Source organism: Centrocercus urophasianus, unplaced genomic scaffold, assembly GCF_019232065.1.
Source record: "Centrocercus urophasianus isolate 14NV4802_14NV808 unplaced genomic scaffold, USGS_Curo_1.0 seq_15, whole genome shotgun sequence".
Classification (NCBI taxonomy): Eukaryota; Metazoa; Chordata; class Aves; order Galliformes; family Phasianidae; genus Centrocercus; species Centrocercus urophasianus.
In genome coordinates this window covers 18,956,427-18,983,525 of record NW_024884697.1, presented here as the reverse complement: position 1 = coordinate 18,983,525, position 27,099 = coordinate 18,956,427, and the positions used below count along the sequence as shown (strand labels likewise).

The 27,099-nt window shown below is 41.4% G+C and overlaps 1 protein-coding gene across 4 annotated transcripts in view; it reads left to right on the top strand.

Moving 5' to 3' along the window:
- PLXNB2 (plexin B2) overlaps positions 1 to 27,099 on the top strand; it is a 248,929-nt gene that overhangs the window by 112,474 nt on the left and 109,356 nt on the right. For 3 of the 4 annotated variants that reach the window (XM_042815708.1, XM_042815709.1, XM_042815710.1), the window contains one exon: positions 22,652 to 22,720. In XM_042815708.1, coding sequence (XP_042671642.1) covers positions 22,719 to 22,720 — 2 coding nt within the window. In that variant the 5' untranslated portion in view covers positions 22,652 to 22,718. Of the gene's footprint in view, positions 1 to 15,423; positions 15,512 to 22,651; positions 22,721 to 27,099 lie in introns of those variants that run through there. The other variant, XM_042815712.1, reaches the window with a different exon arrangement.

Sequence of the window (27,099 nt, the reverse complement as noted above, 5' to 3'; positions counted from 1 at the left end):
TTTTATTATATTTTTTCCCCCTCCTTCATGGAACTGGTGGGAAGGATTAACTTTCACTTAGACTTAGCCATCGTTTATCACCCCCATTCTCTATCCAAACGTACTGCTGAAATGTGACAGGTGGTTTTGCTAGTAATTGCATGGTACTTTATTCCATTTTAAATGAAAATATAGAGTAGAGTGGTCTTCCTCTCTCTTTGCTGGAGTGCTTCCCAGCAATATCGACCAAGAAAAGGCAGAAGAACAGGCTCTCCTTTAAATTGGAAAGATATGTTATCCTGCTATGCCTTCCCTTAGGAGCTGGTAACTGAATTTCTAGGCAATAAGCTTCTGACTCCAGCATGACGAAAAATAAATTAAAAAAATTGTAAGTGTCCACAATTTAAAAAAAAAAAAAAAAAAAAAAAATTTAAAATTAAAAAAAAGAAAAAACAAAAAACAAAAAAAAAAGAAACAAACTATGGGAAATTTGGTATTTTTTGAGTAATTAAAATGAGCAGTGGCCATTTCTGCGGACTGGAGGTAAGTTTCCTTTAGGGTATAAGTGCTCTTCATCTCATTTGAGGCCAGTCATCATGCTTTGGTATAAGGTGGCTTTTCTTTGGCCCCAGCTGTGCTAAATGCTGTTATAATTAGCACGACGGTTAACTTAATCAGAGCACTTGGCTCAGGAGAGAGGTGTTACAGAGTGCACCATAATTAGCATTTTTATTCCTTTGATCCCAAGCATGCTCTTTATTGACAGAAGTATCAAGAGCAGGTTTGTTTTTTCTTTTAACACTTCAGGAGGTGGAAATATAGGTGGCTGGCGAGATTATACATTTATTAATGAGGGCTTTTTTATTTATTTAAATGCCATGCTCCCCGAGGAAGTAGAAGGGAAAGTGATGTGCACATGTGGAAAAAATGGTTTCGGGCATTGCAGTGAATGGGCACGTTTACAACCAGAAAACACCCCTGGTACAGCCACAGCCCTTTGCAGCTGCACGAGCAGTTTGAGCAGCATCCCAACCCTTTTCAGCACACTGCCCCACACCATATGGCTGTCAGTTGCTTTCTTAAGGCGTGGAAGAGGCTTGCTGAGGGTGTAAGCTGTATAGCAGAAAAAACACAGGTTAGGATGGTACTATCGCAGTGAAGGTCTGACATAGCTGCTGGTGTCAGTGATAACTCTGGTCGCTGAAGCACTGGCAGCCGTCCTGGCCCACGTGCTCGGTGGAGGCAGGTGGTGAGGACGTGCAGCGAACCAGATGACTAGCTCAGTTCATGAGAAAACATAACATTTATTCTGTCAGACGAAATGCTGAAGACTTCCAAATTTACATCTGGCATCTGATTGCAGGGGAGGAATGACGGGAGAAGGAGAGGCACCCAAGAGGCTCTGCTCGTTCCACACCACCGAGTGGAGTGGTTACCTTCAACAGCAGCAAAGCCAAGCATCTACTTTTGGTAGATGAAACTGCTGTCTGTCTTTCTGAGACAGCCTTTGTTAGGCTTGATAAACCCACTGACTTCTGCCTGCTCTGCAGTGATGCCTGTATCTCTGGCGTGCCCACGCTGAATTGGCTTTCATTTGTCTCGGTAGGTTTTGAGCATTTGTTCAGCAATCTGGAAATGCGGTCTTTCAGACAGTCTTTTTTAATTATTAGTTTTTAATTTTGAGATGGCATTAGCTCAGGTGTTGGTGAGCATGTTCTCAATATTCAATTTTATATGTTTTATATGGCCTCTGTCATTTCCACTATTGGTTTCAAAGAGAAGGTGAAGCATCACTTATTACAAATAATAGAAAAACTGGGGGAAAAATAGCTAAGGTTCCCCAATAAACACATCTTGCAAATTTTCAGGTTTTTTGCATGCATCTGTCTCCTTCCAGCTTTTTACAAAGAGGAAGAGCTATCACACTCCTGTATTTTTTGCAGTCCATTTATCTGCTTTGCCAACAGAAAAATCATATGCTGAGAAAGGCATCTCAATGCTGTAGAGAATACAGCCATCATTAAGGGACTTCCTGTGTTATCCTTGACTTCGCTGGATTACTTTTATCTACTGAAGATGGATAAGTAATTTTTAAAACATTTATGTAACTAGGTTTTAGGTCAACAGCAGGTTAAATGGTTTATTTAAGTAATCTTTCCTGATGGAAAGTATGTGGAAAGACCCTTTCTCGGTATTTTTCAAGATTATATTCATATCAGCATTAAAGCAGCAAGCAGCCTCCTTGACAGTAGTCTTGGAAGACACCCATTATTTGAGAGACATGATAAAAACAGTATAATCTTTTCCAATACCCATACAAAGCCAGCAATCATCTGTTTCTGCCATTCCAGTTATTTATATAATTATGCTTAATGCCACACAGATTTGAGAATAAAAAGAAATTGTTGCTGCTGTTTCTGATTAATATTTTTCCTTCCTGGGATCATAAAAATAGTAAATGCCTCTCATGATAGGGAGAAGAAAGGACTACGGATTTGCAAACAATTTCCCCCTTAGTGCTGCTCTTCTGTGAGATAATGCCTTATTTTTTTCATGTTTGTCTCCTGTCCACATGAAGACATGATTTCTTAAGTTCACAGACTGCTCAGAAATGCTGCTATCTCATAACAACATGTCTGAGGTGTTAATACCTTAATTAAGCTAAAGCATGTGGGATTTTTACAAAGGTACAGGATTTAGCTAGTGTAAACATGGCTACATCCAGGCTGTTCTGCTCTGTTTTGTTCTTCTGTATTGCACTCCCAATGAAATGACTTGCCTGTTCAGTGGCCAACAACTATTTAAATACCAAGGTACCTCCCATACTATCCTGCTCTTAAAATTTTCTGTGTTCACACATCTTTATGAATTGGATTTCTTCTTCATGGTATCTGAAGAGAGAGAAACTGGCTATGTCTTGCATTTACAGCATGAGGCTCAAGTTAGAAGTTCAGGTTGGATTCAGCAAAGCTGCTGTATTCATTTAAAGGAGATACAGGAAAAGTTGGTTTGTGGAAGCCCACTCAAGAAATAAATATATGCTTACAGGTTGTATAAGGTTCCTATCATCTAGATAGTACAGCTATAACATTATACACTTATACAAATTCACTACTTCACTCAGCCTGTATGTTCTGCTTGAACTAAATAGTATCATTTTAAAAAGCCATCCAATCTCACTTTTTAAATACTTTAGGTGGTGGCAGATTTACTGCATGCAAATATAAAAGGTCCTAGTGGCTTAATTGCATTCACTTCTAACAGTTCCGCCTCGTTTTTGGCCTGAATTTGGTCTCAAAGTTCCAATTTCATCTTTGTATTTTGTTGTGTCTTTTATTAAGTGTCTCTTGTTAACTAAGTATTTATCAAGGCATGCTGAACTTTCTCTTTGTAAAACTAAATCAGCTGAATTACTTCTGACTATTGCTTTAGAGCATATTTTCCTGACTGAATCCTTGCAGCTCTTTCCTAAACCCTTTCCAATCTCTCGATATCTTTTGTGAAGTATGGATGCCAGACGTGGGTGTGGGTGCTTGTAATCATTTCAGTATTGCTGAATGAAGTGACAATAGCAGCCCCAGGCTTCTCAGTCATACAAGAGAAGCTGAGTTTTTGCCACCGCAGGGGTGAGGGTAAGATAAATTCACACACAAGATCTGGGCTTGCTGCCCCAGCAGATGAAGAGGGAAGGAAAAGTGAGTGTGGCGAGGGCTGGGAGGAGCTGGTTCCTGCGTCCCCTCCCATTGCTACCTCTGCCAGAAGCCAGAGGAGGAAGCTCAGCTTGGGCATAGGCAAAGCAGGCAGCAGCTTAGTGACTACCACTTAAAGATGTTTTTCTTGCTACTCTGTTGCCCTGGTTAACCTTGACTTCCCCTGTTCTTGGTAATGTTCCTCTGAAGTACTACGTTTTTCACTTTGTGTCTTCTATAGCTCATGCATTGAAAGATCTCATTAATTGTCTCAGGCACTGCATCACTGCTGGAGTTTCAGTTGCAGCTCCCCATGGCCCTGAAGTCATTCTTCAAGTTGCTGCTTTCCAGATTAGTTCACCATCTTACAAGTTTAACCTGTATGTGAAGAATCATGACCTTGTATTCTGTAACTCTTATAAGTAATGTTGTTCGAAGAGCCCTATCTAGCGTATTTTTCACTTCATTCAGAACTGATTTGCCCTCAGTCTGCCTACTGTGCCATTAGTTACATCACCCTCACCTTGACTGCCAGCATGCTATTTTCTTCCCTGTCACTGAAGGCTATGGATTAGATGAGGACCAAGATCTCTCTATACACAAATCAACCAGACATTTCTTCTGGTCCTAGGAGCTGCATCTTTCTGAAATCTTTCCTATTTAATTGCAGCACTTCTGTTTTGGGGGACACATGCCTCCACTTTTACACTCATCTTTGAGGTGACGAAGTAAGAAGACAAGTCATCTTCCACCTTATGTTTCTTATGCTTTGCATTTTGTTCCTGCTACTGCAATGCAGTTGAAGATGCTGCAGAGGGATATTTAAATTCAAGGCAAAAAAAAAAAGCCTAATTAAAGAGTGGAAAAAATTATGAATGCATTTCTATTTTTAGAATTCACAAAAATTGCCTTAGCAGAACCTTTGGGCTCAAATTAGTAGACATTCCGTCTTTAATTGGAGCATTTTGCTGCATAAGATTGTTTAAAATAAAGGATGAGATAATTAGACATTTATTTAAAAAATAAAACATTGAGGGAAGCCAGTGTGCAGCTCTGAATATGGTACTGACTGTGCAGATAAAGGCACTGGGGAAGGGAGACAGATGAGCAACAGGCACACTTACAAATCTTCGTTAGCTGTGCTTTCTGGGTGATGTCCTTAAGCAAGCAGGGCAAGACAAAGATATATCACAAAACACACCCTAAGTGGATTCAGGATAATATTTTTCCACCCTGCAGAACTGTAAGTTTGTGTCTGTGTCAGGAGTTGCAGAATATCTCAAAAGTTTTGCTTTGCTTTCGTCCCCACCTGCAGATGGTCTTCAAGATTGTTGCCTTTGTGATTTTTGCTGCTACTCACGTGATGCACACGCTAAAATAAAAACAGATTTGCTGCCCAGGGAGTCATGTCAGACAGCAAAAATAGCGAGGCCTAAAGCAGAAAGGGAAGACAGCCTCAGGTTCTGGGGCAGCCGAGGGTGGATGGCCATGTCCTGCAGGAAGACAGCTTCTGAGGCAGTGCTGGAAGTTCAGGTCTGCTGGTAGGCCTGGGTGATCTAACTGCAGGGAGGTGGGTCTTAAAGGAGCTATATCTTCATTTTACTGGTGTTTACCAAGCTAGAGGCCATTTAAAAGAAGAGGAAAGGAGTATTTGAGTTTGAAAGAGTAGTTGTGTTGTTTTCAAGCCACTGGTATTCAGCAACCACTTCTCTTGCTTAGTCATATTGCCCTGAAAATGCTAAAACAGTAAAAAAAAAAAAAAAAAGAAAGAAATAACAGCAGATGATATTTTTATATCTATTTTTATATCTATTTGTTGTGTGTGACTGTATGCTTTGAGAACTGGACTGCAATTTTTTTCAGAGAGTGACAAGTCACAGTGCAGTGCTCCATTCCTGTCCTGGACGTCATCATTCTCAGCCACAAAAGTTGCTCTGTTACAGCATGGCCATCAGAGAGGCAGCATTGCCTCCCACACACACTGACAGTTTTAACTGCTGCATTAGCTCCAGGTTAACCATATAGTTAATCCAATATGACAGTGAGAAGTACAGTGATATGCAGGATAGCAGGAATATGGAAAGAATGTCTCCTGTGTAAGCTTTCCTGTTGCAAGCTCAGAACCATACAAAGTCAAGCTCTTCCAAGTGCTGTCCAGCCAGTGAAGCCACATTCATCCTTGCTGTGTTCAGGAGGCATCTCCGTTGATCTGAATAACGTTTTTCTAGTTTCACTGACTACAGACTGAATTGTCCTTTCAATTGGGATGTGGGGTTTTGTGGGTAATCTCCCATTTTTTTCTCTACTGAGTCTTTAAAGCATGCTTCTGACTGGTGCAGGAATGCAAAGTGACATCTCTTTACCAGGCACAAGCATACGTTTAAATTTGATAGCTGAGAAACTTACATATGGAGGTTGGTGATTGTAGTTAGTTCTGGGAGAAATAAACTGTTCTACTGATGTTAAACATTGGAAATTAGCATTCAAGTAGTAAATATCTGGATTGTGACACTGCATAGTTTTGAGAAGAATGACTGTTTGATCTTGCTGAAACATCCAACTTTCAGGGTTTTCTAACTCCTGCATTTTCTAAAAAATTGACAGATTCTACTTTTGATACAAGGCCACTTGTGCTCCAGAAGCTTTTCACACAGAGGGTGGTGATGCACTGGAACAGGTTGCCCAAGGAGGTTGTGGATGCCCCATCCCTGGAGGCATTCAGGGCCAGGCTGGATGTGGCTCTGGGCAGCCTGGTCTGCTGGTTGGTGACCCTGTGCATAGCAGGGGGGTTGAAGGTAGATGATCATTGTGGTCCTTTTCAACCCAGGCCATTCTATGATTCTATGAATTTTCACAGAGACATAGTACAGTGCAAAAGGTGCTGTGGTTTGAGGGAGATTTTTTTACTTTCATGGAAAAGACTTCATTTTTGAGGAAGTCCATAGCTGATTTTATAGGCGTATGTTGAATACAAATGTTCATCTCCTTCTCAGCCTCTTATTTTTCTTTTACTTCCACTTTTATTGTGAGCTGCATGATTATTTGAGAAACATCCTCACAACAACCTTTCATAGCAGCTCTGCGAGGAAGAAATCATACAGAATGTTTTGTTATTAGCTCTGGGTCATTCAGATAATCAAGTAAACATTGTTTCTTAGTAACTCCAAGTTAAAAAATGAATCTTGGAAAGTTATTAAAATTGCTCATGTTTAAAAATTAAGCAACTTTAAAATGCAAATCAATATGATAATTTTGAGACTAAGGCATAAGTTACTCTGCAGATAAGCAAAAAAGGAACTTCTCATATGTATTTGAAGAGTTCAGAAGTCATGTTGCTGTTGCAAACCTGTCTTTGTGACACGATGTTTTTAAAAAAATTAAACATTACGTTGGCTAAATGGTAAGAAATGAGCTGGTGTTGACCACGGTAAGGAGCATGGGGACATAGTCATTAGACAAGGGCCGTTTAGCTTTAGCATTATCAGTTAGAAATACTGCATTTGAGTGGAATATTTTATTACATGAAAACATCTGTAACCAATATATCCCTTGGGAAGCCTACGTGACCTGTGATCTGTTTGGAAAAAAATGTTTCAGTTTTACGAGACTGTTCAAAAGAAACTCTGCACAGCAGGTCATGGCTAAATGAGCAGGGAAAGGCCTCTCTCCCATCTCATACCTCTCAGAAATTTCTGGGAGCTTCAGGAATGTGTCTGCTTTCCAGGCTGGACTATTTGAAACCCTAGCCGTTTGGCACAGAAAAAGGGCTGGAAAACAGAATCACAGAATCACAGAATCACCCGGGTTGGAAGGGACCTCAAGGATCATGTAGTTCCAACCCCCCTGCCTAGCAGGGCCACCAAACATACACATTCAGATCAGGTTGCCCAGGACCCCGTCCAACCTGGCCTTGAACACGTCCAAGGACGGGGCATCCACAACCTCCCTGGGCAGCCCGTTCCAGGGCCTAACCACTCTCCTTGTATAGAACTTCCCCCTAACATCCAACCTAAATCTTCCCTCCTTCAACTTGGATCCATTTCCCCTAGTCCTGCTGTTGTCAGCCCTTTTGAAGAGTTTACTCCCCTCCTGGGTGTAGGTTCCCTTCAGGTATTGATAGGCTGCAAAGAGGTCACATGCTCATTCTTTATGTGATCGAGCATGTTGTCCAGGAGGATCTGTTCCATGATCTTCCCAGGCACGGAGGTGAGACTCACTGGCCTGTAGTTCCCCGGGTCCTCCCTGCTCCCCTTCTTGTATATGGGAGTGATGTGACCCTTCCTCCAGTCATCCGGGACCTCACCTGACAGCCACGACTTCTCAAATATGATGGAGAGCGGCTCGGCAACCACCTCTGCCAGCTCCTTCAGGACCCTGGGATGCACGCCATCTGGCCCCATAGACTTGTATTCATTCAGTCTAAGGAGGCACTCTCGGACTTGCTCTGCCCTTACAGTGGGGAGGGATTTACCTCCTTGGTCCCCACATAGAGGTTTGGGGATGCAGGGTTCAGGGACGTGAAAAAGACTAGAATCCTGGCCACCAGTGAAGACCGAGGTGAAGAACTCATTCAGCACCTCAGCTTTCTCTTCATCTGTTGAAGCCAGTTCTCCTTTTAAATTTACCAAAGTAGGTACGCCTGTTTTGGCCTGTCTCTTCTGGCCAATGTACCTGTAGAAGGTTTTCTTATTGTTTTTCACGTCCCTTGCCAAGTTCAGTTCTGCCTGCGCCTTGGCTTCCCTGATCCCACGTCTGCAAGTCCGGACGGCATGGTCCCACGCCTTGCACTCTATTGGTGCCATGGTAAGTACAGTTATCCTTGCTATAAGGTATCCTAAAGCTAATGTAGTCATGGTGGGGTTCATATCAAGAGATATGATGCAGACATCTGGCATATTCTATTAGATCCAACTGTGTCAGTGATACAGGAACAAATAACACCTGAACTGTATTTCTCTGGCACTTTTTCACAGCTGCTTTTTTTCTTATTCTCTCCTTCATTGAAATCAGAATATGCCATCCCAACTTACATTTGCAGCTCAGCCGCCAAAAACGCAGACTTTCATAGTGCTTTGGCAGTGAAAGAAAGTACACAGCTGCCGAGGCTGTCAGTCATGTCCTAGGCACTTTTGGGGCTGGGAAGGTGAGTGGATAGACTGCCTGAGCCTGACAGCCCATTAGGTACCCGACCTGCTTAAATGGCTACTGCCTCCTGTAAAATGGGGATTAACGCTTCCAATTGTTCCCACAGTTCAAAGGTGAAAGGAGCAGATATGTGGCCAGTTAGCTTTGCAGTGGGATGCAAAGTAAGGGTGGATTATGAGCAGATTCAAAATTTGGTATTTCTGCAGAAAGGAACTACTGAGGAAAGCTGCAGCTCCTTTAGAGAGAGGGATAATAAGCCAGATTCACCAAAGACCTCACTGTGCTATAATGCTCCATAATTAGAGGCAAAAATACTTGTTTCTAGTTACTTTGGTTTCTGCCCACACCCAGCAATCAAAATTGGCCAGGACATGATCTTAGGCTATACCGACATGTTCCAAAACATAATACACACAGTGCTTTTTCAGCATAAGCTACAAAATAAATAGGTTTCATGTCAAGAGGAGCATTGCATTGCCTTCCTGGCATCACTTCCAGTTCACACTTCCTACAGGAAGCTGTGCAGCTACCACTGCCTGAATGCAGTGGAGCAAAGTGCATCTTTCAGTCCAAAAAAACTTTTTTTTTCCATTTAAGTCAAGTGAGCTATTGCTGCTTTTTAACAGTCTGCCTTGTTTTGTGAATATTTATGTCACCATGTTGACATGTAAAAGCAGAGAAAATCTTTACAAGTACGTGAAGCGTATCTGCATGCTCACTCTGTCTACAGTAATAATAACACTATGCCCAGGATTGGACACCGTGAAACCAAATATAATTTTTGTCCAAAAGTCAATTTGATATTCTGTATAAGAGACATTTAAAATGTGTGCTAATAGGCTGGTGGCAGTGCATGTTGGTGGGAGACAAAGAATTGAAAAGTGAAAAAGACTGTTTACACCCAGCAAGCAAGGATGCGATATAGAAGGCAGGTTATTTCCAGCAAGGAAAATCCTAAACTTACAGTACACTATTGAAAGTATTGAGTGAAGAGAATTCCTGTGAAATGACATTACTCCCACCCTTTAAGGTGTGATATGATTGTGAAGAAGCAGGGAGTAAAGCCATCTGCCTCTCAGGATTTACCTCTTTTTTAAGAATCACAAAACAGTTGAGGTTGGAAAGAACCTCTGGAGGTCCTCTGATTCTGCAGGACACCCCTGCTCAAGCACAGCCACTGAGTGCAACTCCGGATGGCTATAGCTCACACTGTGGGCTGGAGCTCTGATTCTCCAGGAGCGTCCAGTTTGTGCACTGTGGTGTGGAGCAGATAGCCCAGGTTGGCAGCAGCAAACAAACTGCTTCTGTAAAGCCCATAACTACTTTGGTATTAGCTGAGAGGCAGGGCTGTTAGCCATGAAACAAAACTAGGCGACTGCTAGTCTTCTGGGAACCCTAGGTAGGATATTTACGTTTTCAAGGTAATAAGTATTTTAAAGTCAAGTTACAAGTGAGACAGGAGTGAGGAGATGTCCGAATTTGTATCACTCTGGAATGGGTTGCTGGACTTATCACTGTGATATACAGACCCACAGTAGCCCTCAGAAGGAAAGATGAGTTTCATGGCTACATGTTACATGTCTACAAGGCAGACCCAGGAAAGAAAGGCTCTGTGCAGCACAGTTGGCTGAGCCTTGCTTGCATCATTTTTGATGAAGTCATATCATTTATCATCTCTGACTGGAAAAGGTTTCAGCCCTACAGCCAGTGCACAGACCATGTCTAGAAATGGGACAGCTTGTTTTGTCTAGCTTTCTGAGTCTGCTGGTGTTGGGAAGTAGAAAGTTCAAGTCTAACATTACTGGCTGCACATCCTGTTTTAGCCAGCTAGGACATAGAGAAGGCTGTGGGGAAAAGCACGGAGGGACAGGGCAGGGAAAGAGAAAAAGAAAGGAGAAGGTGTCTTGTGTGTTGAGGGGAAGCAGGTCAGCCTCCCATTTGGAGCGGAAATCTGATGCAAAGTCAGCTTTTTCACAGTGTAAAAATAGCTACCCTGTTGCCTCAAGCAAAGGAGTTGGTAACAGCATGCGAGAAACTCTTTGATAAAACACCTACCTCATTTCCTAACTTTTGTACTGTAATTCAAGGTTAAAAGGTGATGAATATTCTCCTGATACTGCTACTTTTTAAATCTCTGAGCCCTATTGAGAATGAAAAAGAAATACAGGTCCCACTTTTCCTTTGAAATGATGCAAAGGTTTGGCCGGAGAGAAATGGTTAAGTAGAATGAAAGCAGGGCAGTATCAGACTGGTGACATGACATGTCTTGCTTGTGTTTTACCCAAGTGATTCTCACTCATTCCAACCCAAGTATCTGAGTTAAGAAATGCAGTAAATTAGATCAGTTTTTAATTGTACAGCAGTTAATGATTTACACTGTTCTTAAGATGATGTTGACATCATCTTATTCCACTACATTGCCATTTAACAAGAGGTGAGTATTCCTGGTAATCCCCAGGAAATCTGTGTGTTGTTTATCAAAGCCCACTGTTTTACAGAATAAGCATACTTTGCCAAGGGACCTGTGGAATGTCAGACTTGAAAAATGCTCTTAATGTCAGAGAGGAAGAAGCATGTGTGTGTTTGGAAAAATGCACGCCTCCATAGTAAGCACATAGAGGCACTTGGCCAACCAGTGATGTTTTGCTTCCAGGAATGGGAGGCCGGTAGGGCCAGCTGCTTTTCTGCATGTTGCTCATGGGTGCAAAGACAGTGGTTTCTGAGAAGGACCTGACTTCTTGTTTCTGACGACACGTCTTGCCCCTTGCCTCTGGCTATCAAGTGTAAAATGCAGCTCTGCTTTATTTTATTTATTTATCTATTTATTCTTCTTTCCTCCCTCCCTCTGATGCGGTTTCATCCAAATTGACAAAACTGTGGATTTAAATTTATTCCAAACCTAATTTTGTCAGATTTTTTCCCCTTGTAAACTACTTTCCACTTAGTGATTATAAATCTATAAGGATCTACTTGTTCTCTACGATCCACTTGTATTAATGACTTTTCTTTTGTGTCACTTGGCACATGAGGTGAACAAATCAGCTGTATTAATTATTCACTAGCCAATGAATTTCTTTCACTGTAGTACAGTTTACAGTTTGCTAATTGATTTTAATCTTAACATTCAAAGTGGTTTTAGTTCATAAATCAAATGTCGTTGTTTTGGGAAGTTCTTTACCCTTGTTCTGGGCAGCTGGTTCTTGAAAACAAAGTCTGGGAATTATTTAACTTCAAAAGCAGGGAGTTATTTTTTTCTAGCTGGTATCAAGTGAAATTAATAAATGAAAGGTGAGGGATTTTCTTCGGATGAAAGGTTAATGAAGTCCAAATTCAATTGTGCTCTAATCTAAAATTAAACATGAACAAAAAATATGAAGTAGAGGCGGGGAGTTCCCCAAGCCTTTCACACCTCACTGTGATGCAGGAAGAAGCAGAGAGATGCCAGTGCCAAAGCAATCACATCTTGTATCTCAAGAGTTATTTTCAGCGGGGCACACTGGGCTGGTTTTCCGTCCTTCCCCCTTTGGATAGGAATTGGGAGAAGATGTTGGATATGGATGTAATAAAACTTCAGTGCCAGGTGGCTAATGACCTTTCAAGCAGACTATTGCTTTGAGTCACAGCAGAAGAAATTAAGGTTAGTCAGTTCAAATAAGAAGCTGATTTACCATGGATTGTCAGAAATCTCTCTACTTCCTATGCTTCAACTAGTGTTGAAAACTTTAATCACTATGTGTGGTTGTCAAATAGTTTTACAGTGGATGGGAAAGTTTTTAACATCACCATTATGAACAAGCACAATGAGGCTGTCAGGCTTATGGTGGCTGAGAGGTGATGCCAAGACTTTCTCTGTAAGCCAGGGAATGGTACCTGAGATGGACACGGTGTGAGAGCAAGTACTTCTAAACACCAGAGCAATGTTGACCTCCAAAGACATCCAAGCACTGGCATGGACACGTCACTGGTAGCAAAGCTGGAGCCAACATTCAGCCTCTTCCTGCTGGCCCAAGGATCAGCTCAAGGAGCCCAACTCCTGGCTCTACCCAAGCCTCTACAGAGCAGAGATCGGTGCTGCCCCTCTACTCCCATCACGTACAGCTGACTCTTTGGTTTGCTAGGGCACATGGCTGGCTCATGTTCCTCCCTAAGTGTGTCTACACAAGTGCACAGCAAAAAGGAAGGGAGCTCCTGGTATGTTGTAGTGACAACGGTGGCCATGGCAAGGAGGGAGCTGCCTGGTGAGAGCTTCCAGACGGCCCCACAAGGGGTTTCAGGGAAGTTCTCAGCACTTTGTGGAGCCAGTTTCAACAGCTTTAATTACATCTGTGGTTTGGATCCCTTTGGTTGGCCATTAAAATTCATTTCACAAAGACTTGTATTGAAAGGAGTGAGGAATATTTGTGGCCACTGTGGATTTCCTCCAGGCCTACAGGAAGAGTAAATTAGTTACTGAAAATTTGACAGTTTATCCCACGTACTTAACTCTTTCCAATCTGGAAGCTGCTTTTTCATAGATAAGTGACTTTAAAAGGAAACAATATAACATGTCTGACTCTTCTTTTTCCCCTTCTCTTTATGGTAGGGCTGTAATTGCAAAAACAGCAAGGAATTATTTGTTTGAACAGGAAGTGTGGGAACTTCCTTTATAAATACTGTCTTTCCCTTCATGTGGAACCAAACGTGTTTTCCCCAGTTTGTCAAAAAAAGTGCCTGGACTCAACAAGCAACACTTCTTCCTGTAGTTTGTGCTCTTTCTTCTAAGCCTGGAAGAAAGAAGTTCTGTAGAAAAGGAGCAGATTATTAGCCTGGAAATGACTGCAATTGGTGAGCCTTCACATCAGCTGGCTGCTTGCTGCTTGCATTCCCTGTGTGCTGGCAGCTGACCTGCATTGGCACTCGGCGAGCCCGTTGTTCTTTGGAGTCATTGGTTGTGCACAGGAGCGTTGGGAAAGGGGGGGGATGAAATCAGGGTTTGCAGTCTATGCTTATGGAGCCCGCTGTGACTTGCTCCATGAGATATGGCAGTATCAATCTGAGCTCAGCTCATATCTCAGTTTGGAATGGTTCCCTTTAGAAAAAAAAAAAAAAATAAGAATGTATCTTTCATAGTGAAGTCGAAACAACAAGCTGACCCTCTTCCTGCAATCCAGAAATCCCTTTGAGCTATTTGCAGAGGAGCAAGCTGCAGCTCTGCAGGCTGGATGTCCCAGGGGGGCCTTGGATCTGCCCTGGCACAGCACCTTGGGGACAGGAGCTGGGAAGGCTTCCTCAAAGCCAGGTAGGTTAAGCTTGCAGAGTAGGTAGCAAGTTGTAGCCAGGCAGGCAAAACTCTAATGAACTCCTTATTTTCATGTTTATTTTCTTTACTATCAGAGCAGTAACAGAGTACATGCGCTTCTTGCGGATGCAGGAGGACAGCTGGCCTGGCTTGCTGACTTAAATAGGTGCATATGATGGGAATCAAGGCAGGGGGTCTGGTTCCCAGCTCTGACGGCCTCCGGATCAGGAAGAGAGCTCACAGAGGAAGCAGGGGGGCTCAGAAGTAGCTGGCTGATTCCCTGAGAAGCTCTGAAGACGGAGAAGAGCCCTTGTGCTTGATTTGAAGGAGGGCAGTGTTCTTGTAATGCTGATAATTAGGCAGTGTTGCTTTGTTCCTTCATTTTGATGGACAAATGAGACATCCCTGGTATTTAAACCTGGATTGCTCTCATGCTTGCTGATCTGGCTGGCAAGAGGCTAGTGTTGTATTAATGAGAAGGTTCTGTGTTTTACACATTCCTCACATTTCTCTCTTCTTTCTTAATGGGAAGGGTGAGATTTTCATTAAGTTTCAAAGCAGGTTTTGTGACAATTTCTTTTTTTTGTGCTTTTGAAAGCAAACAAAAGATATAAAATGTGCAATGCGGCATGCTGTCCCAGGAGAAATCAAGTCAAGAAGACACCTAAAAATTCAATCAGACCTTTTGTTGGGGCTCTGGCAAAGGCCTGCCTGGCTCACCACGCCAGCCAAAGCCCTGCAGTAACAATTTTTTCTTCTTTTTACCTACCTTTTTCACTTCACATTTTTTCTTCTCCCTCTCTGCGCTCCCAGTGTCGTGCCTGTTTATTTTCCAATAAGGCAGGCCGTGTTTCATAATTTAGGGAGTAAATAGTCAAATTCTTGTGCAAGCCCTTCCACTGACTATGTGATTAAGGGACTACAGGACTGGGGCAGAACGTGTCAGTTGCACAGAGAAAGGTAGAAGTCTGCTAGTGAAGCCAATTTAAAAACAGTCTTAATTACCTTAGTGGTTTGGATCCCTTTGGTTGACTATTAAAATGCGTATTTCTAAAGCGAGGTGTGCACCAATGGCGTTGTATAAGTAATAAAGAATTTCAAGAGCTTTACATAAAAGACTTTATAGAGGTAATATATTACTTCCATTCGAAAGAAATGGAGGGCATTTTAAAATTAGTTTTACTCCCACCGTGTGTTTAAAAAAATCTTCTTTTTCCTTTTGTTTAACCTTCCCTGCAAGTCTGGGCTTGTTTGAGGCTCCCAGGATCCAATTTCACGTGGTCTCCTATTTCAAATCCAGGCCAGAGCAGATCGATAGAAAATCAGTGCTCTGAGAACTAAAACTGCCTGTGCAATGCCTCCTGCTCCATGAAGATGAAGGGTGGGTGTAACACCACAGACACCGATTTTCTTTTCCGAGGTGGGAGGCTCTGATGCAGTGTCCGTGAATGTCTCACAATTTACCTTGATTGAACAGTAATGATCATTGGGCAATTTGGGTGATTTTTTTGTGTTGTGCAGTTTGCAGTTAACAGCTGTGTTTTGTGAAGGGGAGGCTGGGGGAAGATTGTTGCTGGGGTTGTGCTAAGACAGAGCAGCAGCTGCAGAATACTTTATGGCATTGTGTTGAATTCCTGTAAACCTGACAGTAAACTTTGCTCTGCTGGGAGGTAGTGGCTGTCTGCTCTGGGTGGTGTTAATAACCTGGGGAGCACCTCGTGTTGATGGAAGAGCCTCAGTGCGAGAGGGAAGGCTGCACACACGGGCCCTGAGCTGGCAGCCTGCCCTGAGGGCTGTCAGAGCAATTCTGTGTCCTCACATTTTGAAAGCAGCGAAGTCCAAATTCAGCCACAAAAGTAACAGAAAGCACAAGGAGGGTTGGAACTTACTTGCACTGTGCCCCTTGCACAATAATGGCTCGTCTGCCTGGGACCAGGAGCGCAGTGTCCTCTTCAAGGGCAGATGCACAGAAATGTGTTTCAACCGAGCAAGGCTCTAGCTAAATTTCACTGGGTGACAGGGGAAGAGCGAGATTGTGTGGGTCGCATCTGTAGTCTTTTTCTGTGTGAAACAATGTGAACTTATTGAAGCTTGTGTGTGCACACACACATACATGAAGTAATCCGGACAGGAATTCTGGCCTTACAGGAACTTTCACTTGCTTCAGTGACCGTAGGATTTCACCTTTGGTTTTCAGGTTAGTGCACGTTTTGTAAACTGTGTAGTGATTAACCTTCAGCTGGAATATGAAGCCCATGGCATTTGTTTACTTAAGAGTTAGAGGTTTGATTCCTGTTCTCAGGCAGACTATATTGCTAGTATGAGTTACAAATGAAAAATCTGTCTCAGGAATTTTCAGATAAGTCCATTCTGGTCTCCTGACAGACATGGAGAAAGCAGATCACCCAAAGAAAAGGCAAAGGAGAAGACTTTTGGAAGTCTGCATGTGGTTATCTTAAGAACTGAAAAGGCCCTGTGAAGCAACTGAAGAGAGGATCTTTACTGTCTCTGCCTGTTTGTGCAGAGTGTATCAGAGAAAAAAGCATTGATTATTTTTTTCATGAGCTTCTAATTATTGTTTTTTAAGCCAGAGGCCACAAAATTAACAAGTCATTATTTTGTTACATAAAGAGGATATTCACTTTAACAAATTAGATTCCTAACATGAGCACCTGGGATACTTCTCTAGCCAATAGTAAGAGAAAAAAGCCCACTTTAAGCTGCCTTCTGGAAGAGCCTGTTTTTTTCCTTTGGCTGTATTGAGAGTAGAGAAACTGACAAGTTTGATTAGATGCTGACACCAGACAGTGTAAACAACCTGTCCCGGGATATGAAGCTGCTTCTCATGGTATTCGTTTTGCAATAGTTTGCCAAATGGCATTGAAAAGTCAAGGACATAGACTGTTCTGTTTATGATTTTGTATCACCTTTACTTCACAGTACACAAGCTGGAGAGTTTAAAAAACAGCAAGAAAAAAATCAACCTAAAAGCATGAATAACTCTAATCTGTATTGATCTTCCTTGCAAGTATGTTCTCTGGCTTTGCACACAGTGTTGAGCTTGTCACATAGACAAGCCAGAGTCAGCATAGGTCGTTTAAATTAAACACAGCTTGGAGTTCATCAGATTTGCTAAGTTTCATTGTCATGATGAAAAAAATCTGCGGCCATTACTGTTAAAAATCTAGCTTTCCTGTTACCCTCAGGTAAATCATCCAGCTTGTATAGTTGACGTTACTCTTTAGCATGCTTCTTATGGTATCAGTTTGGGACAGTGTGTTTGTTTGCAACTAAAAAAAGTGCTAGTGAATTACATGGGCCATCCCAAATATATGCCTTTTTTCTTTCTTTTTTATTTTTTTGGGGGGGGCATTACATCTCTCTACCAGGCATCTTGTTTATGCCTCACAGCTGAGGATATTTCTAAAATAGCTTTTTAGGCTTAAAAGTTATTCCTACTATTTGTGGTATCCTTATTCTTGTTATGTTACCAAGCTAAATATGCTGTTGGAAGATGAAGAAGTTGAGATTTAAGGATTTCTTAAATAGCTTTTAAGAAAGTGGAATTGCTTCTGTATTGCTGTGCTTTGGATGAAACCCTTATCCAAGAGACCAGACCACTTGATGAGTATCAGGTTTTGGTGGATCGCTATTAGGTGCTGACTCCACACTGGTTAGAGTGATTCTTGCCCTCTGTGAGTGGTAAGACAGGGTAAAATTTTGCCCAGTATCAGTTGTTAGGTTTTGATAAATAACAACCTGAAGACTCTGGAATGCATATACCTCGTCTCTCCTTCATTGGTAATTGCTTCTGTTCTTGGCCCTAACATGTGAGTTACTGGAGATCAACCAGTTCACAGGATAATGTTTTTGCTATTTGATCTTTACAATGAAATACTGTTCAAGGAACAGGTAGGCTTTCTAGACTGGTCAGAAAGGACAAAGAGAAAGTGGCTAGGGCATTTAATTCTGTAGTCAAAAAGTCTCTGTGGAAAGGTCTATAAACTGATGAGGTATGTAGTTTCCTTATACTGAAGTGAAGGATATTCAGAAAGGCTGAAGGAGCACAAATTCTTGGTTTTCAGTATTGAGTTATGCTGGTCTTTTTTCTTGTATTTTATCTGTAAAACTCAGATTTTGATCTGAGACTTTTAACTTAAATGTTAAGAACATAAAACTCCAGCATGTGTGCTTTTTGCTTTTTTCTTTTTCTTTTTTTTTCCTTTTTTTTTTTTTTTTTCCCTGCAACCTACAGGAAGAGAAAAATGAAAGGGCTGAGTGAAAGTGGTGGTTCTTTTGAGGTACATCCAGCAATATTAAACACTTCCATCGTCATGTTAATATTCTGTGAATTTTTGCAGAGGAGATCAGGGCCTTTTCATAGCACATAAATTTGTGAACAAAAGTATGTGAGACTGACTGAAAACCAAAGCAAAAGAGTTTAAACTGTATTGTGTGTAAGTATACTGAAGGCAGAGCTGTATGGAGCAGCTTCAAGAAAATGATGATATTGAAACTTAGGTAGCCAAGTGGATGAGATAGAAAGGAAGTCAGTGATGACTTTGGAGATTCTTGCTGGAAGTGAAACCAGTGTCTCTGAGGTCAGAGGTGTAAAAGGCAGGAAGGGAATGACCAGGAACAATGTAAAGTAGGGAGTGAAGGTAAGAAGAGATGCAGAATTAGCTGAGCATTGTAGTGTAGTAGTATGTTAGTTAATTAGTGATGTAAATAGTGTAATGTTTGGGGTCTTAAGCTGACATTTAATAACAGTCTGAAGTTTTTAATAGTAAATTCTACATCCTGTTTCCATATGGACGTGATCTCAGTGTTGTGACAAAATGAAACGTGAAGATCCATTTTCAAAATTAAGCTCAAAACAGAAACACTGGAAGTGTTATCCTATATGCTCAGAACTATCGAGTGCACCATGCTTGTTAGCTAAACAGCCAAATAAATGTCCCGTGGGTGTATAAATGCCTATATGAAAAGCATTTACTCAATATGTTACATATAACTGAAGCTCAAGGGAGCAAGGTCTGTGTCTGGGAACCGGATAGCACAACTTTTTGTCCCTGACCCCTGTGTGCCCTCTCTAACAAACCAACAAAAACCTCCCTCGAAGAAATTTGGATTCTTTTTTTTTTTTCTTCTTTTTTTTCTTTTTTTTTTTTCCCCAAAGCTCTAGAAGCAAACAAGCAAAAATAGCGCTTAAAACATTTTTACTTATAACAGCACTGGCTGTTCAATCAGATGAGTGCTGTTTGTTCCTTCCAGTGTTCAGAAAGCCACCGTCCCTCCAGGAGATGCTGCACTGGGGCTGCACTCAAAATGTAAACGCAGCTGTTCAACCTGTGCTAACCATGTTTTTGACGTGACAGTACCTATGACATTCAACCTAGATAGAGAGGCACAGCTGCAGGATGAGGTATGGGGTGCTTGCAGGATAGGGAGTTTGTATGCAGCTGTGCTGCGTTATTTACATGTCCTGACAGTCCTGGCTAGGTTACATGTCTGTGGTGTTCTTTGTCCTAGAGAAGTCTTCTGATTTGAAAGTCAGAAATTGTTTCATGTGAGAAGTAGAAGCAGTTAAATGTATTCAGATTGGGATGGGACAGGATAAGAGCTAAATGTGGTCTGACGGCACTCATCTCTCTACTGTCCTCTGGGGATTATGGAGGGAGAGGATGCTCCAAAAGAGCAGTCCAAAGACTGATTCCTTCTCTAGAAGATGATCCATAGCAAAACCTTCTCTCCTGAACCAGTGCAGAGAGAAGGGACAACATGACCCTCTGAGATCCCTTCCATCCTTTGCTGTTCTGTCAAGATCAACCTTGTTCGACTGAAGTTAGATTGTGAGCATCTCCTCACCCCACAGTTGCTCTGTTTGTGCTCCTGATTGCTGTCAGCTTTGAAGAAAACCTCATTATGTTTTCTAGGTATTTTTGACTTTCAGTCAGCCTGCAAGAATGTCCAGCTTAAAGATTTCTGATAGGAATGTATATTTTAATTCCGGTAGCTCAAGCACTCACTTTGGGCTGGCCAGCTGGCCAACTCATGCCATGGAAGGTGTATTCCTTGCAGTGCTATGTAAGATACTGAAAAAGAGCTGTTGTGCTACAAGCAGAAGTTGAAAGGAAAAAACTAAAGAAAACCAGGAAGCTTTGTGGCAGATGGTACCACTGACGTCCATCCAAACCTAGCCAAAGCAACATGCCGGCGAAGAGCAGAGCAACCTGGAAAATCTGATGATTCAGTTTGAATAAGTAGGGAGACAGTGAGTAAGATTTCTGGCTTGGGTCCCAGGCCTATTATGAAAAAGGATCTGTATGATATAGCGTAGAAAATTGAGTATAGTTGGGTGGCATCATTCTCTGGCACAGCTAGTTACCAACGATGGACTAAAATGTTAAGTGTACACATGTGAGAACTGACGCATGCACAGTCTGATTGCTCTCTTCCAGTTCCTCAGTTGTGGTTGAGCCTGTTTTCCCAATAAATAAAGTTTAGCAGGATGTGTACTTTTGTTACTGGGGGTATAACTGGCTGGATGCGACTGTGAAAGCTCAGAATCTGATTCCTTCTCCAAGCTTAGCCAAATTTCAATTTACAGGCACTTCTGTTGTTGCAACTGCAAAGCTGAGATGTGAGCCAACTATTCAAGAAATGCCTACATCACTATTCAGTAATGCTTGCAAAAAACTTCTAAAGGAGAGAGATACAAAGAGATGTACAAAGAGAACTTCCCAGCTGGATGAAATCTTGCTTCCTCATTGACTTACCTCCACCTCCTTCTTTCCTGACAGTTGTTGAAAAGATCGTTCTCTTTCATATCCCTTGCTCTTCCTTTTACTTCTGTATTTTCTTTCCCTTTCTGTGCATATGTTGCACCAGATTATTTCCATTGTTAGTAAAACATAGAAAGCAATCTGTGTCTCCCTTTGTCCTAAATTCAGACCCTCGCCTGTCTCGTGGGTTGGCCACTTTACTTAAGCCTTCCTTCCCACGCTGTCTCTCAGATCCACTCCAAACCTTCTCTTTACATTTAGGTCCTGTCATCCAGGTGATGTCCAAATACCTCACCCTGCTCTTCTCCCATGTTTCTCTCTTCCCTCTTTATGAAAAAAGAGAAATCCTAACCTGAACACTTCTGATCTTCTATCTTTGATCCCGATATTGTTTATTTCTCCATATTCACTTTATGCTTCTGGTCAGATATCCTTTCACCTTCTCTCTACATCTATCTGACCACTGTCCTTGTTTCACTTTGCTCTGTTTTACATACCTGCCCCAGCCCTCTCTTCCTAGTACAGCCACTCAGCTGTCTTGGGTGGAAAACACTTCTAATGGAACACACAAATATTGAAGCTAACAGCACTCACCATGGCTTTAACATCTCATGGTTTTGCTGAGTATCTTTGCGAGCATGCAGGTTCCTCAGACTGCTTTTCATTAGGACCTCGGCTGCTTCCAAGCAATTTGTATTGTCAGGAGGAGATGAATGTATGGAGTCCTAAAGAATGTGTTACCACAGCAACTAGATATGGGGAATGCAAACAAGAAATTAAGTCCCATTGAATATTAATGAAATAAGCACACTTCAGTACTGGGCAGCCTCAGGGCACGTGGAGAGGAAAATAAAAGTCCTGCTGAGGTTGATTTCCTACCTCCCCAGGGAGCCAGTGTCAGGCAAGTCTCAAAGTCAGCTTCAGCTGGCACTGAGATGAGATGGCTTGGAGATGCAGGTGGTGGATTTTGCTGAATGTTTGGGTCTTTGCTTCATGCTCGACTTCCATTTGATGATCTTTTAGTGCCTGTGTTGGCATTTCCTGTGAACTGCTTGAGTGGACATCATATTCTTTACAAAAATGTAGTGATAAATATCCGTATGAACCCCGTAATCCCCCGTAAGAACCGGGTTGGGGCATTCAGCACTCACTGCATGGATTGATGTGGGTAATCTTTGAGGACAATTGTCATCTTCATATTCAAGTTGAACAGTCCAGATTAATAATCTTTTTTAATCACTTTTTGGCATATACAGTAATGTTAAATGATATCAGATGGTATTTTATCCTTCCCTAGAGGGACAAGCACTGTTTCTCTTCCATTCTTAAATGTTTGATCGTGGGAGGTGCTGAGTGCTGCCATTGATAAGAGCATGTTCAAGTCCTCACTAGAAAAGTGCCAAATCATACAATACCCCATCTGTAATGCCAGGCATTCTTTCTGCTGATATATCAGCTGAGCTCTCAGTTCTGTTGTAATTAGTTGTACACTTGTGAGCAACTGTCCATCTGATTTATAATCTCAGTAGCTACTGAAATGCAGAACATTACCCCATTTAGCCTCAGGATTGAAAGTTATGGTGTGCTAAAATTGTGTTTTAAATACAATAAAATTGACTATATATAAACAAATTATAAGTTTATGGGACACTATAGATGATCTTAAATCAATGTTTCAAAGTTCATAAATTTAAGATGATTGAACATCGCTTAATGAATATGGATATTGTTTTAATCACTGTCTTATTTTTATTTTTATTTTTATTTTTATTTAGTAAGAAGATTAAACGCTGTCCTGGAAAGTAACCTGACTGTAGTGAAGAAGACATAGTAGAAAAGTGAATGTAAGTATTTCATAGCATGCGGGTGGCAATTATTTATGTTTGCAAGACATTGATATTGATGCTTTTGTTATTGACAAACTGATTTACCTAAAATACCACTTAATGTAATGCTCTCCCTATTATGAGAATCTGGATCTGAACATTGTCCATGTCTGTATGATGTATAAAGTATCTTTGTGTTTTTAAATGCGGGTCTGTAGGAAAAGTGTACCTAAATGCTATTAACTGGGCCATGTCCAAAGGTATTTGCATGCTTATCAACTGCTTGAAGGAGAAATGCCAACATGAAGTTGTCACTAAATGCCCATAGAAGAAAAAAAAAAAACAACAAACACAACCTCAAAGGGGTCCTTAAGTTCTGTAACAAAGACACATTTTCCATTTCCAGAAGAAATTTGTCTAACTTAGAATAATTCATCCACTATACAGTATTTTTCTGTGTACTTGCCCCAAATATGTGAGCTGATAGTAGAAGATTGCACTGTGGATTGGCAATTCAATTTGGGATGAAATACAGCGGCTGCAAGTTCCAGGCTAAGTGCATCATTGCTCACTTGAGGTCACTTTTTCAAACCTGGAGTCAATAGTTCTCTAACAATAAGAGCTTTGGTTCATTTTCTAGACCCTTTTGAAACTGTTACTTTGCTCTTAAATACCCCATTATTTTTCTTAAAGCCATTGCTTTCCCTAACTGTATTTCATAATAACCTGAGCTCTGTAACTGTGTGTGGGCATATGTACGTATGTATTTGTGTGTGAATCAAAGACCTGTCTGTGGAAGTCATACCCCAGGAGGTTTCGAGTGTCTCTTGTGTGCAGTGCAGGGATAGTCATAAACTTCTAGCTGCCGCAGATTTGTTCCAGTATTTTTTTGTATTACATTTTTCCCACGATCTCACCTTCCATTTCCCAGAGCTTGCCTGATGAGTTTGGAAGCAGTCAACTAAGTCTTTCCAAATGCTGGATAAAGTACAGAATTCATAACTTAGATGTCAAGTGGGATGATGGTCCTCTCTTAAATGTCTAACATGCTGGAACGGTTTTAATTCTAGGCTTTGGGTTTTTGTAAACTTGTCTTCTAAAGTTACTAACTGATTAATAGCACCAAAAAAGTGAGGTGCTGCAGGAACATAGCAAAACACTATCTGTTCCATAGAGTTGTCTGCGGATTCTGAGTTGTCTGAAATAGAGATCCCACAATTTGACAACATTGTACCTAAGGCAGGGATTTACAGACTACACTGTGCATTGGCTCTCTACATCCCTAGTATCTGGCCCAGTTTGAAATGAGCATATGCCTATTAGATATAAGTCTTTAAAACCTCCCAGTAGGAATTGAACAAATCAAAACAAACAAGAAATAACTAATTTTAGCTTTAGGATCTCTGGAGTTTTCTAGCCCATGGAATGTCTTGATCAATTCCATGTGTGTGATGAGTTTGTCTCTTAGAAGTTTCCCTATAGTTACTTTCACATTAGAGTTACCAACTCAGTTTTTAACTGTTTCACCTGGGAAACATGGGAAAATGTTATCATCAGTTCCCTCAGAATTATGTAACAAGCAGGATAGTAAGGCTGTCTTATTTGTGTGTTTGGTTTTTTTTAAATGCTTATTTAGGAGCCATTTGAGTATAAGTTGAAGATGATATGACTACTGCCTGTCCATGAAACTGGCAGAGGAATAAACCCATCCATGCGAGGAGTTTAATACCTTGTCCTTGATGTAAAAACAGATATGATCTCCAGTAGATCTTATTTTTCTGGTATTTTAATTTTGTAGAAGTGTAGACTGAGTTCCTAATTGAGTAACTTCTATCTGATCTGACTTTTGCAGCTATCAGACATGAAAATTAGAGCTTTATCTTTCTGAACTCCAATAACTTTCAAATGTCAATTGGTTATTGAAAATGAAATCTTAAACTTGGGTTTGAAGTACATTTTGAAGAAGAGCTGGTAAGATTTGGGCTTTGATTACCCATAGAGCCAAAAAGTGGAATAAACTTTCAGAAACAGTCTCTTCTCCATTCTTTTCCAAAAAACCTCCTGAGTATCTTTCACAGAGCTGAAAGCCAAAGCTGAGATATTTGAGGAATCTAGGAAATGTTGTTTTGCTTTGTTTCTTCACCTGGTGAAGAGGAGAGAGAAATCAGGAGTGATATTATTATTGTTGTTGTTTTAAGTAGTAAGGAAAGGCTGGGAAAAATGTATAATGGGCTGGAGGGGATGATCAGCTGATAAGTGCATCACATTATGCTGGTAATACATTGTAATAACCTTGAGGCAGTGAATGAAAACAGAAGGAAGTGGAGGTGCACATTATGGAACTGGGAGCAGGCACTGTCAAGCAGAGCACAGGTAGGATGGTGCACAGAGTGGGGGTAGAAGAACACTCAGCCCTTATCAGATACCCAAATTAGCTTCTTGCTGTGTGTCTTGTAATCTGAGATTCCTGGAATAAGTCTGTAACGTAACACTGATAGAGTTTTGTTCTCCATTCTCAATGGTAGTTACTATGCAAAATGTGTGCACCAGCACCAAAAATAGCCTGGTTCCTACACACTTCTGAAGGGTGAGGGCCATGTCACGTCATGTGCTCACACTAAGCTCTGCTTCCTGGCAGGCAGGTTCTTTCTGGGAAGTCTACAGAGATGCTTTTAGCCATATTTGTTTATAAAATAGTTGCTTAAAAAGAATGACCATCCTCCAAATGTCCCCTTTTATTCAGGATCCAGCTGGGGATTGTAAAACTAATTGTTGTTCAATAAGAACTTGGCTACTCTATCATGAAAACTAAATAATTCTAGGCAGCCTTTGGATAGCATGGTAAATAAGGCATAGAGCCACACTGGATAATGAGGAGAAAAATAAATATTGAAGTCGCTAGTTCATTAAGTAATGTCTGTACTGTGCATGAAATGAGGCAGGGGAACTGTACAAAAAGCCTCTCACCATAGAGACTATCATAAAGTAAAATCATAAGTAACTTTACTTCTAGTAAAGTTTTCCTGCTTTTCGAATTTAGCTTTGTTACCAGTACATTCCCAAGTTCTTTTACATAGCAAAATTTGAGTGACCTCAATCAGGCTGAGCCCCCAGAATCACCTGGAAGACCCCCTTTTAGATCCGTGGGACAGAAGCTACTGAAGTGCTGGGTAACAATTGTTCGACATCTCCTGTGTCTGGTGGGCACCAGATGGGGATGAGACGTGCAGATTGCAACGTGCTCTCACATAAGTTTTGCTAGGGTCACCCCAAAACCCAAGTCTCTAAACAGAGTTTGAGGGAAGTACACAGGATTTACACCTATCTACATGCGTTTGCCTTCTGACATCTATCCCAGGATGTGTTGTCTGTGTTTTTTCCTTGCTCTATGGCAGTACTTTGTGTTGCCTGGCTGACAGTAAAGAAATTACCGAGGATGAAGAAGAGATGATCTCACAGTGCTGCCACCACTTGTAGCCTGTGACACCAGGTCAGGCTGGAATCATCAGCAGGAGGAAAGCCCTGTATAATGATCTCTCTGGGGTGTGCAAAGCAGCACATGTGGAAATTTATGCTTCTACTTTCCCATATGCTATCAAGTACGGTTTTTCATTTCCTTCTAATATGGGTTTATATTCAGTGGGCTATTTAAGGTCAAATGTCACACCTTTGCTCCTAGATCTTTGTAACAAGGATGCTCACGAAGGATGTCCTGCCTTCATTATTGAGCATGGGAAGGCTGGGAGTAAGGCAGCTCTGGCAACAAGCCTCTGCTCGCTGTCTCTAGCAGCATTCTATACAGGTGACTTGTGGAACAAAAGAATCACACAGCTTTGGGCATGCTTCATGTCACTGACTATAGATGAAACTGGAATACTCTTTTGCCCATATGTTGGCACTATCCCCCTGCGGAGAAATGAGGCAATGCTTTACCAGTAATCGCAGTGCTTGAGTATCTGTGGTGTGTTATAAACTTCTCGTACGTGTCCTTGTGACCTGTGTTGTAGGACATACCAGTAGGTGAGCTATAAAGGAGATGTTCGTTACGGGGAGTTCCCCTTCTCCCTGTGTTCAGGAACATTTGAACTCAGGCTCCAGGCCTGGCTATGAGACCCATAGGAAAACAGATTCCTCCAACAAAATGCAGACAACTTCTCACGCCTCTGTTTCTCCAAAATCATCTCCCAGGGAATATGTAGAAAAACAAACAGTAGATTCTTTACTATTTTTGGAGAGGGATGAAAACAAGTTCAACTCCAAAACGCTAGCTTTTTTAAGTGCAAAATGACCCTTGCTTAATTAATACTTGGCAAAGCACTTTAAAGATCAAAGTCTCAATATTAGCTGATTCTCACGACACACTTGTCAGGTAAGTAAAAATTACGTCCATTTCCAGC